The following is a 15,961-nucleotide window of genomic DNA, read 5'->3' on the forward strand; positions in this document are numbered from 1 at the left end:
GATATGACGTCAGCTGGAGTCGAGCTTAGTGGAGACCAAACTAGCCAAGATAGGCTTGGTTGGTAGTGAATGCGCAAATTTATAAGGCATGCATAATGAAGATGCATTTTTCAGCCAGCATTATAGGCTACAAATTCAGTTGTTCATGCCTGTGTGCCAGGAGTGGTTTGCGAAGCCCATCGCCGAAGGCTAGTTTCGTAGATTACAACAGCCAAACTTGGTTATAAATATGAAAAAATTTTGTATTGTATTGTAGGACATAGTACAGTTCACTATCATGCGATAACGCTTATAGCATTCATTGGGACTGTCTTCGGCAGTGTTGACATCTAGGTTTTTTAAAAATGATTTCGATGAAGCTAAAAAAAAGACCAGAATAAACGAAATTGAAGCATAAATAAACTAAAAAATAAACCAACCTACCATTCTGATGACAAATGGCATTACGACACTGTCACAATTTCTTTCTATCTCTTACCAGGAAAAATGACGGTTCAATGACGTAGTTTAATGGGTCAAACCGAAAAGCAGTCAATTAAATGTCGAATGGTTCTACTAGTGAAATGATAATCTAACTACTTGAAGGACTTTAACGAACGGCTTCTCAAATAACTCTAATTTCGAACACAATTTATATCAGCACCAATTCTCATCTACTTGTATTCGATTACTTCAACTCTCAAGATCAACAATAATTTCTGCACCAACTACCAATCCACAACTCATAACACAACTCTCATAATCAACTCATAATAATACAACTCCCATAATCACATAATCAACTCAATAATAATACATTACGCAAATTACACCACTATTTATAGAAAGTTGTTTCGGTCTAGTAACATCGAGAAGGTCACGTAATGTCACATTGTTCTGTCAAGTTGCAATAAATGTCAACAAGCAGAAGCTTAAAGAAGTCTAAAGAATGTCACGTAGGGTAAAAGATTCTTACATAATAAATATTTCGCAATCAGAGATCCATTGGTAAACATCCTTGTGACATCATCAGGGCTGCGATTTTTTCTTTCTTGTCGAACGACCAAAAATTCTGCGTTTGTTTGTCGAATAGTAATATGACGTCACAAGAGTCAGATTATAAACGTTTGGCCGCGAGTTACCGCACAAGTTGTGTGGCCACAAGTTGTGTACTTAAGTTTTTAATCGCACGCTGGTTGAGTGATTGCAAAGGAGTATCAAGCGCTAAGTTATGTACCTGCCGGACATGTATACACCCCTCGAAATTAGCTTGTATCTACGACGGCAAAAACATTGCCGTCGCCAAATCAACAAACCTTGGATTAGGGCGGCAATTGCCGTATGCTTTAATGTTTAATCAAATGAAATTTTATGCGTTTCTTCGTCGCGTGTCACACGGCGGTAGCCCAGAGCATCACGCAAGCTATTTTATGCGCTGACAATGCTCTTGTGAACTGTAAAAAGTTTGCAACCTTATAAATACCGGCTTATTGTTACGCATCATCATCATCATAATCCATCATCGGTTTGTTCCCCACTAGTGGGGGTGGCCGATTGTTTCCTCGCAGCAATTGTTTTAATCCCTTTTCTCCATTTCACTCTGTCCCTTGCATCTTCCTCCTTCAGTCCGACTTTTTTAAATTCATCCTTCACTTGTTGTTTCCACGTTCTTCTTGGACGACCGCGTTTCCTCTTCCCATCCACCTTTAGATCTAGTGCCTTTCTAAGAAAACTTCCTTCCTCCCTCCTTATCAAAAAAAGTTATTTTTTCATCGAATGCTTATTGTTTACCGGTGTCGTTGCGAATATAAATCATGGTGAAAGAAGATACAGTTAAAAAGTAGAATTTTACCTGCTATAGATTATCAAACAGAAGGAAAAGTTAGTGTGGTATTTTTCAAAATTTGTAAAGAATTTTATGACGGAAACAAATTGGAATTAGAAAAGCTACGGGGTCAAGTTAAAAAAGTAGTACGAAATTCGATAAATGGTTCTTTGGCAGTAAAGTCATGCTTCCGATCATATGGCATCGCGCGTTCATGAACGGGCAGTTTTGCGTCTTCAAGTATTCTAGTGACGACGCGACAACCTCATCCTCCGATACAGCATGTGATAATTCCGATTCTGACAGCTAGTTCTTTATCAAACAGACTCGTGTTTGCTCGCAGTATCCCAATTGTGCCGAAATTATGTCAGTGTAAATGGCATTAAAATTCGTTATTTTTTCATTGACTTTACGTCTGTAGACGTTGAATCAATGTAAAATGATGATTCTTGCTGTCTGGATAGCCTACGCAATATAACCCTCCAGGAAATTTAAATCGATTTGTGCTGTTAACTTACTTTAAAGTTAACTCAAAATTAACTTACTTTCCCCCCTGAGTTATTTAAGGTGAATTAACGTAACAGCGTGCGTATCGCTACTTTTGGTATTATTACATCACAACAAATCAAACAGTGCGGTCGTGATAGACTACTCTAGTATATTTTTCGCTTCTCGTTTTTTCGATTCAACGTCTGTATACATTGAATCAATGTAAAAACGACGGGTTTTGCTAGCTGGGTTGTGTGCTTTTGTGAATGCAAGTGCAAAATCGCCCATTACGTAATCACAGAAACCCTTTTAGTGGAAGGAAGTCGAGTTGCAAGTTGCAACCGTGTTTATCTGTCTACTATTCTTTATTCACATTGCAAAAAAATTCTCCATTCTTGGAACAACAAGTGCATAAGTCAGACATAAATACAAACTTGCATAGATGTTGACAAGTAAAAGTAGCCTACTTCGAAGAAAGTTAGAAACCCGTTGTGTCGAATAGCACGAAACGTGTGTGGCGAAATATTTGATGCCAGGCGTTAGAACTTCGATCCAAGCATATTCCCGCAGTGTTCAAAATGTTCCTTTCCATAAAAATAGCGGCTTTTTTCATCTGTATTTCTGAACGTCTGGTCGGAAACCAGGCTGTTTTCTACATGTGAAAAACTTTCATAGCAAGTATCATAACAGTCATTTTACCAGAGCAATATTGTTAATTAGCTCAAACGGCGAAATACAAACTGGCATAGACGTTGACAACTCAACGTAGCCTAGGTTATTTCATCTATAAAAGCAACCCGTTGTGTCGAATAGCACGAAACGTGTGTTGCGAAATGTTTGATGCCAGGCGTTGGAACTTCTATCAAAGCATTCTCCCGCAGTGTTCAAAATGGCGACGCTGACGCTTTGGGAGTTTCTCGTGTGAAGCGTCGTTTTTAGACCTTGCTTTGAAGTAGGCCTACCTGGCGCAAGAAAGTTTACGTAAGTCAGCACTCTTATGATAGCATCACGTGATGCCCCCCCCCCCGGTTGTTCCTCGATCTGACGATGTTTAGTCTCCTCTCAGTTTTTTTTTTTCCTTTTTATTTTCCTTTTTTTTTCGTTTTTTTTTTCCGTAAGGCACGGCGTTTGTCGAATAGTGATGGCGCGTGTCGAGTGACCTCGTCACCGAAAAAGGCAAAAATCGCAGCCCTGGACATCATGACAAACGATAATTGGTGATTGAGAAAACAACAGAATGAACGAGGTTCGCATCTTACAGAATGGTTCAGAACTACGTTACATAACAAAGATTCGCAATCCAAGGTTACTTCAGGTCATAACCGATAATAACACATCGCTCAAAATTCCATACTGAAAACAGCACATTCTGTCAAGGCGCAAAGCAGCCCGACGCGAGGCCTTGCACATTGATTGTGACATACGCCCCCCCTTAGAATATTGTTGCAAACAATATTACAACACAATCAATACAAAACATATTACAAAAACAATTAATTACTCAATAAATCAATTCTCATAAGTCCATCGTTGCATGATCTACCAAGGATAGCTTTTCTCAAAACAATAATCACGTTTTCTGCGAAAGTTTTCAACGTCCTCAACAACTTCAGTGCATCGGCGAGCGAGATGACCCATCTTCCTACATCGGAAACACCTCCTCTCCGGACAGTCCTTGGCGAGATGACCTTCTCTGTGACAGTTGTAGCAAGCCTTTTTATCAAAAGAGCAGCTCCTGGCTATGTGTCCAATCTCTCCACATCGGTAGCAGTGGTTGTCACGGCAACGTCTGTTTTCCGAATGTCCGCCGTCAGCAACACACTCCCTGGCGAAATGTCCGCGTCTACCGCATCTATAGCAAACTCCAAATGGTCGTCGCCTGCCTCTTCCCCTCGGTTCTTCGCGCTCATTGTATCCATGAGCGTGAGATCGTCGCTGATTATCTGCAGAACAATCTCGAGCAAAGTGACCATTCTTGCCACAAGAATAACAAGTAACTTCAGAATTTCTCTCAATAACATTTCCGATTATAAGATCAACTAAAGAGTTTTGTAAACATAACGCTTTCACAGTCCCACTACAATACGGAGTTTCGATATATATCTTCGCTAACGGTCCTTGGATTGAAGTGTTATTTATCGACATCACAATTCCAGTTTTTCCTGTTAACTGACTGTCTTTAACCAAATCTCTCCTCACCATTATACCCGTAGAACCAAAATCACGTAAAACTTTTACCTTTTTGTTTCCAACTTTTCCTTCCACTACTGGCAGGTAATCTTCAGGTATTATTTCTTCGTAAGCATCTTTTTTTGTCTTCTTTCCCGTTGTCTTCTCCAACTGATCATCTTCATCCGATCTCTCATTCCCAAGCGTGGGTTCATGAATCATTAACGCACAACCGCAACGATAAACCTCCGTGTCTTTATCTTTTCCAGACTGATTGGATAGGGAAAACGAGTTGTCCTTGCATTCCTTCGCTTTGTGTCCTTGCCTATTGCAACGATTGCACCACTTCCTCGATTCCTGATGATTTCTGTTAGTCTTCCTCCGGCAGTTAACAGCCGTATGACCTAAGCCATTACAATTAAAACAACGTACTTCTCTTGGAACAGCACCTCCTTCAAAATTATTTGCTTGCTCCTCGTCATTATCGAATGACAACGTCTCTTCGGTCGACAACTTTTCATCATGGGCAACTAAATACTGTTCCGCCACACTGGCTATGTCTTCTAGAGTCTTTGGACTTCTCTCCATTAAATAAACAGACAGATCTTTTGAACATGAATCTGTAATTTGTTCCTTAACTATAAGGTTTGCCAATCCGTCCAATGATTGTTCGGCCCCCAAAAGTTCAAACCATTTTAACAAAAGGTTTCTTAAACGTTCAATAAATTGACCTGGGCTTTCGTGTCGTTCAGGCTTTGCCTCACGGAATCTTTGACGGTATCCATGCTCGGTAAAATTGTATCGCTTTAACAGAGCTAACTTTAATCTGTCGTAATTCATGGCTTCTTCTTGCGAAAGTCTTGAATATACATCAAGAGCTTGTCCTGATAATAACATGCTTAGCTGGGTAGCCCACGTCGACTTCTCCAATTTGGCTATTGTAGCATATCTTTCTAATCTTAACAAATAACTATCCAACTCATCTTTTTCTTCAACAAATGATGGCAAATCTGGACGTCTAACTTGCGCCACAATAACATCTCGAGCATTATCATTAGTAGAATTAGATCGCTCACCAATGTCCAGCTTTTGTCTTTCTAATTCAAGTTTTAACTTTTCCAATTCATATTGCGCTCTTCTTTCTTCTGCTTCGCGTTGCGCCCGATTCTCTTCGGCTCTGCTTCGCTCTTAACTCGTTTTTCTTCAGCTTCAAGTTCTGCTCGTTTTGCTTCAGCTTCACGCTGTGCTCGTTTTTCTTCGGCTTCAAGTTCTGCTTTCCTTATTTCACGAGCAGCTCTTCTATCTTCTCTTTCGTCAGCTTCTCGCTGAGCTTTTTGGTCCATTATCTTGTGATACTCTTCCATCACAAACTGAGACTTCTCATTACCAGTCAGCCCCATTCGTTCAGCCATGCTCCCTAAGTCTTTAATCATCTCATGTTTGACGGTATCCGCCATCTTGACAGCTTGTTGTTAATTTATTATTCTTTCAATAAATCCTTCGGTATTCTTCGGTTTTTCGGTTATATTCCCGGACGAGCCCCCAGAATGTCACGATTTCTTTCTATCTCTTACCAGGAAAAAGACTTGGAAAGGTTCAATGACGTAGTTTAATGGGTCAAACCGAAAAGCAGTCAATTAAAGTCGAATGGTTCTACTAGTGAAATGATAATCTAACTACTTGAAGGACTTTAACGAACGGCTTCTCAAATAACTCTAATTTCGAACACAATTTATATCAGCACCAATTCTCATCTACTTGTATTCGATTACTTCAACTCTCAATCAACAATAATTTCTGCACCAACTACCAATCCACAACTCATAACACAACTCTCATAATCAACTCATAATAATACAACTCCCATAATCACATAATCAACTCAATAATAATACATTACGCAAACTACACCACTATTTATAGAAAGTTGTTTCGGTCTAGTAACATCGAGAAGGTCACGTAATGTCACATTGTTCTGTCAAGTTGCAATAAATGTCAACAAGCAGAAGCTTAAAGAAGTCTAAAGAATGTCACGTAGGGTAAAAGATTCTTACATAATAAATATTTCGCAATCAGAGATCCATTGGTAAACATCCTTGTGACATCATGACAAACGATAATTGGTGATTGAGAAAACAACAGAATGTACGAGGTTTGCATCTTACAGAATGGTCCAGAACTACGTTACATAACAACGATTCGCAATCCAAGGTTACTTCAGGTCATAACCGATAATAACACATCGCTCAAAATACCATAATGAAAGCAGCACATTCTGTCAAGGCGCAAAGCAGCCCGACGCGAGGCCTTGCACATTGATTGTGACAGACACACAAATCGAAAACAAACCAAACCAAAAAAAACACTCCAAATCGAAAAAAAATAAACCAAACGGTTGCAAATAAACCAGATTTGGTTTTAAAAAGACTAAAATGGTAACACTGGTCTTCGGAACCCAGCATAATCTCCATCGTCGCTGGGGTACTTTCTGCGGATGAAAGAGACAATGCAGGATGGCAGCACGACTCTGTTCGACTTGCCCAGAACTTCTCCATCCAACAGCCACTCCAGCACGTGCCTATAAGCGACCAGCCTGAATTGCTTGAGAGATATAACAGCTTCGTTTAAATATGAATGGAACAATTAAGCAACCAGCTCTTGAAAGGCTGTTGAACAGTAAACAAGCTTAAGTAAACTCACTCATTTGACAACTTTCCCTTGCGTCCTCTGGGCTTGCCATCTTTTTCCCAATTCTTCCTATCAACCCTGAAAAAGGTTTTTAGGACTGCTGGATTGACCATTGCATGGAAGTCGTCCAATACAGTGATGCAAGAGGTGCTCTCCGCCATACCGTTAAACACCCTTACACACTGCTCGATTTCGTGGTTCGAATGTCACATAACATTGGTTAAGACGTACCGTACCTTACCTTGCATGGGCCTATGACAGCTTTGGTCTGTCCCTTAACCATAATTTCAATGGATAAATCAACAGACCTGGCTTATTTTATTCAAACTCGAGATTGCAAAGAGCCTATAGGCTACTACCTGCCTTCACATAAAAAGCACGTGCAACAAGATCAAAGCAGCAAAAAGAAAACCTCCTTCCTCTAGGACAGTAGTCGGCAGCCTGCGGCTCCGGAGTTGCATGCGGCTCTTTAGCTCCTCTGAAGCGGCTCCCTCCAGATTTGACATGATTTGGTATGGCCTTTGCATTCGACTGTGATAATGAAACAAAAAAACGGCATCAAAACGTTGTTTACTAGTTGTGCAAGATGATGCAGCAATGAGTCAACTCTGATCGAGTGATACTCTGTCAGAAAATAATAGACTTTTTTTTACAATTTTTGTTATTCAAGTTTTGACTTTATCAGGTCAGTTTACAGCTTTTGGCGTGAACAGCATACCCTTTTTTATCAGTAGTCATGCACAAATAAAAAATAGAATAGTTTTAGGCGAAAACAGAGATTTTACTCAGCATGGACAATGGGACATAAACATGAACTTTGCATTCAATGCAAATGATGTTGGCATATCTGCATGCTTAATAGCCTATGTGGGGAAAAATCCCAAAATAAATTACTTCAAAAGGCACTGTCAGAACAGCCATAGAGCATTAATTTTTCTGCACATTATCCCCTTTTGGAGATTAGATAAAGTACGCAGTATTGGAACTTATGCAAAGATCGGAGCAGAGTAAGGAAGCTTTCAATAAATGGAAAACAGCCCCATGCCACGCCAATGCTGCTAGTTTTGTGGCAACTTAATAGATTGTAAGCGAGGAAAGCCATACACAGATAGAGATGACGGCATAAAAAAGAATTGTTTAGTAGCAAAGAAACTGTGGTCTGATCTACTTGAAACACATATATTACGTTTTGTGGCTCTCAGCTGGTCATTTCTGCCAAAATATGTAACAGAATCGCTCTTTTGTTAAAAAAGGTTGCCGACCACTGCTCTAGAACAAACACAACTAAAGGACTTGCAAAAGCGATTGTCACTTCTGTCTGACTCCAACTGACGTCATAATCCGTGTGTTGCGCAATGCAATCCGCCATTGCAGGAACGTGGCCAAAAATACAAGCGCATGGAAAACCATAGTTTTGATAATTTTTATTGAGATAAATATAGCCTTAAAAAGTAAGGGCGAGGTTGGTATTTATAGATTGAAACATGCTATTTCAGATAAAGTGCGGTCAAAGTCATCGTGCAGTTGCACTTTAATGAAACGATCGAGTGAAAACAGTCAGTGAAAAACAAATATTTTCATGCAGTAATACGGCATTGTTCAATACAATGTAGACCAGGGGTGTGCAACGTGCGGCCCGCGGGCCAAATGTGGCCCGCGAAGAAAAATTCTGTGGCCCGTGAAGATGTGCCAATTTTGAATTGTGTGCGGCCCGCGAAACGTGTTTACAATTTAGATTAGTCTGGTACGTGCGAGCAATTCACTGTAGAGTGGATTATTGTACATTTCGCACCTTCTGTTAACCATTTTAGAAATCTCCTACCGGCCACTGCTTATCCGATTGTATTTAATTATTTGGAACGTCAGTAGATCAAAGGCACAGAATTGCACAGAGAATAGCTCAAACTATGAAACCGTATTCTGACGGTAATTTTGTGAAGCAGTGTCTTATTGATGTCGCAGAAGAAATGTGCCCTAAAATGAAGAGTGAGTTCGAGAAAGTAAGTCTGTCACGGTGGACGATAGTGAGGCGTAGGCTATCGATGATCTTGCTTATGATATTAGTGACACTCTCAGGGGTAAGGTGAAGAAATTTGTTTCATGGATTTTTGCGATCGATGAAAGTACGGACCAGCAGAAGGATTAATTCATTTACCAGCAAAACTTTTGCGCAAAATCCTTGAAGTTCAAACATGTCTTCAGCCAGGTTATTAAAGCAGTAATTTCATTCCAGCACGAGGGCTCAACCATCGTCAGTTTAAAATGTTTCTGGATGATCTCAACACGACACATAAAAATCTACTTTACTTTTCCGAGGTGCGTTGGGTAAGCAAGGGCTGCATGTTGTAACGATTTTACGAACTGCGGAAAAAAGTCGTGAATTTTTTGACTTTTACCGAAAACGATGACTTTCCACATATGAAAAAATTTATGGCTTCAAAAATGGCTTTTCTTGGCTCAATGTATTTGTGCAAACAATTTTTTTCTAAAATGAGCGTCATAAAATCTCCCTTTTGACCGGTTCTGACAGACGAACACTTGGAAAATGGAATTGGCAGCACTTTCATTAAAGTAAAGTTGGAAAAAGCCGTCGGGAAAATAAACCAGCTGCAAATTTCTCACTGAACTCGTGGTCGGTGTGACAATAAATTTGAATATCAGTTTTCTTCAGAAATATAAGCGTCTTAACTTATTATTTCTGCAAGGAGATAACCTCTAATAATGCCATATGAATAACAAAAAACTACTTTTTTGTGCTTGCAACTACTAGAAAGCGTATGTTAAATAAACGTGCGGCCCGCGGTTTCACCCAGATATTTATATATGGCCCTCCTGTAATAAAATTTGCACACCCCTGATGTAGACACTAGACAGCATAATTAGCCCTTCAGTTGGACGGGCAGATTCGAGTTTCGCATCCCGTAGTGTCAAGATATTCATGAATAAACCATAGCGACCTATATGCAACGATCTTGCCAACGTTCAAACCTATAATAACGACTGGAGGTTGGTGAAATTTGAATTTAAACCTTTGAATTGATAGTTGTGAAAGAATAATGCAAATTTATATACTTTTTAATTCCAGGCAACAAAGAAAATAAAAAAAAGAAGCGAAGAGCCGAAGAAGAAATCAAACCAAAAGATAGTAAAAAGAGAAAATGTACAGGAAAGCCATCACAAGGTCACACTGCTAATGGTAAAGTTGTGCAGATGCATTTTCTACAAGTCGCCTACCTGCATACTTTAACTAATGTTTAGTTAATTAATAGTTATGTATGTTTACTGAAAATAATTTAAATTAAGATAAATTCCTCTTTAGGAAAGTTTCCTTGGATGAAGGCCATTCGAAGCTGTTTGGTGGCGAAAGGAGGCGAGATGTCCATGAAAAGGCTGAAAAAGAAGGTGAAAATTTAGTGTTACAAGCATTTGTAAATCATTTTATCTTTTGTGGCTGAAATTTTTATTTAAAATGTTTGCTCAGGTGTAATACAAGTTCACCTTTTTAATGCTTTTAATATTACAGGCTGTATGGGCTCACCTTTAACACTTTAATAGATACACATTTTTAGTACGGTATCAAGGTTTTTGTGACTTTGTCATCAGTTCAAGCCTGCACTTCTGTGTGGTAGCACCTGGGTAACGCTAACAGGCAGGACGAATGCAAGTTTCTGGCCCAGTATAACCAGAAAGATAGAAAATCCTATATCTGTCAGCACAGTGCCTGTCAGAAGAAGGTGGTCTGTATTGGAGCGACTGAGAATAGTTCTCGGCTGCATATAAACTCTGAGGAAAACGCAAGATGCCCTGAAGATTTGTTCTAAATGAAATGTAATTTTAGAGAATCACAATAATTATAGAGACATGCAGTGCCGGTATTTAAAGATCTGCCGGTATCGCTGTCAGCTTGGCCCCTTCGGAGGTGTGGGGGGCAGGGTTGTTATCAAGCCGGAATGGCCCGTTTCGGCTAGTTCGATTCGGCTCGTCCAATTCGGCTAGTCCTATTTGGCTAGTTCCCTATTCGGCTACAGTCCGATTCGGCTAGTCCGATTCGGCCAGCCCGATTCGGCTAGTTCCCTATTCGGCTACAGTTTTGAATTGTATTTTGTATTTTATTCTGCAATATCGTTTCTTTTGCATTCCGACAAAGAAAAATAAATTGAAATGAAATTTAGCGCAAAATGTTTGAACTATTAAATTGAAATGTTTGCTCACATAAAATCGACATGTATCCTACATCACCATCTGTATGCAAACCAATACTAAGATCGGAAATTTCAACAGCACAGTTTGAATTTTTACATTAAAAATGATAACAGAGAGATGTATGTCCGATTCTTCTGTTTATAGAGAATTTTGTATTTTATTTCACAATATCGTTTCTTTTGCCTTGCATTTTATCCAGTGTTTACCTTTAAGTGCCTTCCCAGACGGCAAAATCGGTCATTTTTACATTGATTCAACGTCTGCAGATGTTGAATCAATGTAAAAATGACGAATTTTGTTGTCTGGGTTTGTTCAAAATAAGTGTTTTACATCAAAACAATATTTTTCATGATTAACAATAGGGGTTAATGAGATAAAGTCTCAGCGAAAACGTGTCAACGAAAAAAAGACAGTTGCCAAATAGCGTTTGACATAAAAGATGAAGTTAAAACCTAATAGTTAAGCAGATAACTTTAGATTTCTCGTAAAATACTTCATTTGGTGACACAAGCATGAAAATTGCCACATATGTACCTTAGACCATGTAGATTTCAAAAGTTTAATTAACCAAACGAAAATTCAAAGCGGCGGCCCGTGACGTCAAAATTCAAAATGGCCGCCATTCCGGTCCTGGACTGACGTAGGAAAGTTGTTTCATCAGAGCAATTTAGGTGTTTTTCATCTCTTACTATCTTGAAAATGTTTTTTGTGACATTTTTAGCCAGTGTTTATGATTTCAGATTGTACCTCTCATTAAAAATCTTCACAAAAACGGGGAAAAAAACGTTTTTTAGTGTTTTTAGCGAAAAAAGAGTGGTCATATGTTACTTAAAAAATGGTAGCCTCAGCAAAATCCCTCGTTACTGTTCACCCTCAAATTCAGTGTATTTAAAAAGAGACAGAAGTAGGGGTCCAACTCGAAAGCCACCAGAGTAAATTTTTCGAGCAAACAGAGGTGGTACTTTTAGTAAAATCTGATTGTTGGTTTGTCAATTATTACAAATAATTATGTTTCGCGGGCGTCAGAAATGAAGTTTTGTGCGTATGGATCAAGTCCAGCAAACTATGTCGTATCTTATTCCGTCTCACACACCAGTCATTACAGCTGACCAACCTCTTTTTGCACTATCTAAACAAGTGCAATGGTATTGGCCTGATGAATACGGCAACTTGATCATCATCATGGGTGGTCTTCACATTGAAATGGCTGCATTTTTGGATGCAGAAATCTTTCATTTCTGCATCCAATGTAGCAAAGACTAGACGTATCCACCAGGTCACAGCGTGTAGTTTGTATCCATTGATGCGTTCTGCGAAAAAAGTGGAGACACCAGGCTGGATTTGCAATGAGGTGGAATTCAAAGAATGGTGCGCCAGGAAAGCGGATGATTTTCCAATGTTCAACTACTGGTACACTGCATTCAATCTGGAACTCTCATTGCTGGGTTTTGTGGGCACTCTCCGGGAAAGCAATTTTCCAGGATGCAAGGAGGCTCGGGCAATACTCCTTCCAAAATTCTTTAGTGGTGACAGAACTCACTACTCAAGGTGGCTGACCATACACCTACTTGACATATTGTTACTGAAAGATAAATTTCCTGATGTTTATGAGCAGTTCATGAAAGGTAAGTTTTTGATTCAGAAGACCAACAGAGAATATTCTGCGATTGCTATTGACCAAGCCCATAAACAGAATAATGCTATTATGAAAGGAGATGGAGGGATAATTGGAATCACAGAACACGAATCAGCCTTGCTACGATGGACGGTAGCAGGCCCTGAAGTCTGTAGAATTATACAGGAATATGAATGTGTTTCTAAAAGTCGAGAGAAAGTATCCCTAAATCATCATGAAGCAACACCATCAGCATAGAAAGCATTTCTCAAAGACGTCATTTCTCTCACCCGAACCATTGAAGAGATGGGCAATCCCTATCTTGAGGAGTCAACTTCAGATCTGTTTACTCTTAATACGAAAAAATTCATGGAGCAAAAGGTAACAGATATGCTAAAAGACTATGATACAAAAGGTAAAATCAGTTGGAAAACTTCACATCAGAATTAGACAAATTCTACTCACCAATTGCTCGGAACAAATTCACACTGTTTAACTCAAAAAAGACAACACGAAAAGGGAATCAGAGCACATTGAAGGGTGACTATACACTCACTGCAGCCTTTTTTCAAAGCTCTTTATTTCATGCCAGATTCGACAAGTTGATCTGCCTGAATTTTTTAGCCATGAAAACCAACGATTCCCAGCAGCTTTATGTTCAGGAGGTGATCTTTACCAAACACAGAAAGCAGATTTAATGGGTTGCCTAGAGAATGTGGTCTACCTGCACAACCTGCTTTACTGGTATAGATGTAGACATGATGGTCGTCGTCGTCATCGTGTGAGCGTCTGGGGCCGAGGTCTATCCTTTTACCACCCCAGATTCACGATGTTCCCGGACTACACTGGAAGGCTACTAGAGAGCAGCCAGTCTTTGGTTTCATCATCCATGACACGCAGACTTTCCACTCCGTTAGGTGGCTTGAAGATGGAGCAGTCATTGATGATGTGGTCTGCGGTCTATTCCTCGGCACCACATTCACAGGAGGAAGAAGAGGCCATTGGTGCATGGTTGAGCGGAAAAGCCCGACGCCCGTACGGGGACGGTTAAGGCGCACCCATGCCTGTCTTGGTAGTGTTAGACCGATGGGGCGTGTGTCGGCGTCGGGGATGAACGAATAGAGTCTGGTGACGGTAGACTTCCATTCAGAACTCCATTTATGGTCCGCCCAAGCAGCCGCAGAGATGTCTTGTACATCAGCTTCGTTGATAAGAAGTTGAGCGGCTGGCACGAATGGGTGTCTTGATTTCAGTCGACGGGGGTGCTCGTTTGGGAGAGCAGAGATCTTGTGGTGGAGAAGGTGGTTAGGCTCCAGTGCCCGTCGGCCGAGGGACAGAGTGGCTTCTTCGTGACGAAGCTCAGCGGGTTGGATGCCAGCGAGAATGGGGAGATTGTCCAATGGTGTGGGACGCAGGCATCCGGTCACTGTGCGCAGGGCGCTGTTTGTGGCAGTGTCGATGTTATGGCAGTGAGCACTGCGGCACCAAACAGGTGCACAGTACTCTGCTGAAGAGTAGACAAGGGCTAAGGCTGCTATACGCAAAGTGTCAGCACTCGCCCCCCAGCTAGAGCCTGCCAGGCACTTGAGTAGCGCAGCGTGGGATGTTAGTTTCTTGCGCAGTGACACCAAATGGTGGCGGTAAGTGAGCGATCTGTCCAGTGTCACCCCAAGATATCTTGGTTCGAGGCAGAAGGACAGAGATTTTCCGTTGTTCTGGACGTGCAGCTCACGATCAGCTTCCCGATTATGGAGGTGGAAAGCTGCTGCCACAGTTTTGGTTTCGCTGAGTTTCAGTCGCCAGTTCTGGAGATAGGCTGAGAGAGTTTTCATGTCCTGGCTCAAGGTGTCTTCTTAATTTTCCCACGACTTTGCGGAGTGGAGAATTGCCAGGTGATAGATGGAGCATATTGGTGATAGATGGATGGAGGGAGTTTAGTAGGCTACACTCTGCTACACCAAAACATCACACGTTTGGTGAATATGCTCAGAAGGAAAGGCATATGCCAGAAAGCACAAACGAACGAATGTTGTGTTTGACACTTATAAGGACGGAAGCATCAAATCTCATGCTCGTATAAAGAGGGGTAATGGTAGCAGGCCGAGAGTTACTCGAGATGGGAGAGTCCCAAAGAACTGGCTAAACGTTTTGCAAAATACAGACAATAAAAAAGAACTTTATCCATTCTTAGCTGATTCCATCCAAGAACTCATGCCACCGGATGATATCGTTTACGCTTCCAAAAATGAAAAAGCTGTTACTTATAATGACAATCCCGCTTTAGTCAATTTGAGCTCAAACCAAGAAGAAGCCGATACCAAAATGTTTGTTCATCTTCATCATGGTCTCAAGTATGAAACTATACAAAAAGCAGCCATCCTGGCTAATGACATTGATGTGGTCGTTATTGGAATTGGCTTGTTTGAAAACTTGAGCAAGGATGGACTTCACGAACTCTGGATATCTTTCGGGAGAGGAAACAAAAGAAGATGGATTCCTATTCATCAGATATTTTCTGTCCTGGGTCCACAGAAATGCAAAGGGCTGTTGTTCTTTCATGCCTTTAGTGGCTGTGACTCTTGTTCAGGCATGAAAGGAAAGGGGAAGAAGTCGTTCTTTGCAACGTGGTCAGTGTATCCAGATGTGACGCCAACATTTGAGAAGCTCAGTCAGTGTCCAGAGGAAATAAATGCAGAAGATTTTGCAATCCTTCAAAAATTCACGATATATCTTTATGATAAAAGTAGCACTGATGATAAGGTGGACACTGCAAGAATGACTTTGTTTACACTTAAAAATAAACAATATAATAATATTCCACCAACAGAAGATGCGCTGAAATTGCATGCACTTCGGGCAGCATATCAGGCCGGACACATTTAGGGACGAGCTCTTGAAAGGAGTCCAGAATTGCCATCTCCAAGTAACTGGGGGTGGAAATCTGGTGATGGGGGAACATGGGACATTATGTGGACAAGAAAAGACCCCGTGGC

At 40.6% G+C, this 15,961-nt stretch overlaps 1 protein-coding gene across 3 annotated transcripts in view; it reads left to right on the top strand.

The window, feature by feature from the left end:
• LOC145770433 (cell growth-regulating nucleolar protein-like) overlaps positions 1 to 15,961 on the top strand; it is an 81,692-nt gene that overhangs the window by 56,414 nt on the left and 9,317 nt on the right. For 2 of the 3 annotated variants that reach the window (XM_082582076.1, XM_082582079.1), the window contains 2 exons: positions 10,236 to 10,346; positions 10,470 to 10,552. In XM_082582076.1, coding sequence (XP_082438202.1) covers positions 10,236 to 10,346; positions 10,470 to 10,552 — 194 coding nt within the window. The remainder of the gene's footprint in view (positions 1 to 10,235; positions 10,347 to 10,469; positions 10,553 to 15,961) is intronic. The other variant, XM_082582077.1, reaches the window with a different exon arrangement.

The sequence above is a fragment of the Aplidium turbinatum genome, chromosome 5 (genome assembly GCF_918807975.1).
Source record: "Aplidium turbinatum chromosome 5, kaAplTurb1.1, whole genome shotgun sequence".
Lineage (NCBI taxonomy): Eukaryota > Metazoa > Chordata > Ascidiacea > Aplousobranchia > Polyclinidae > Aplidium > Aplidium turbinatum.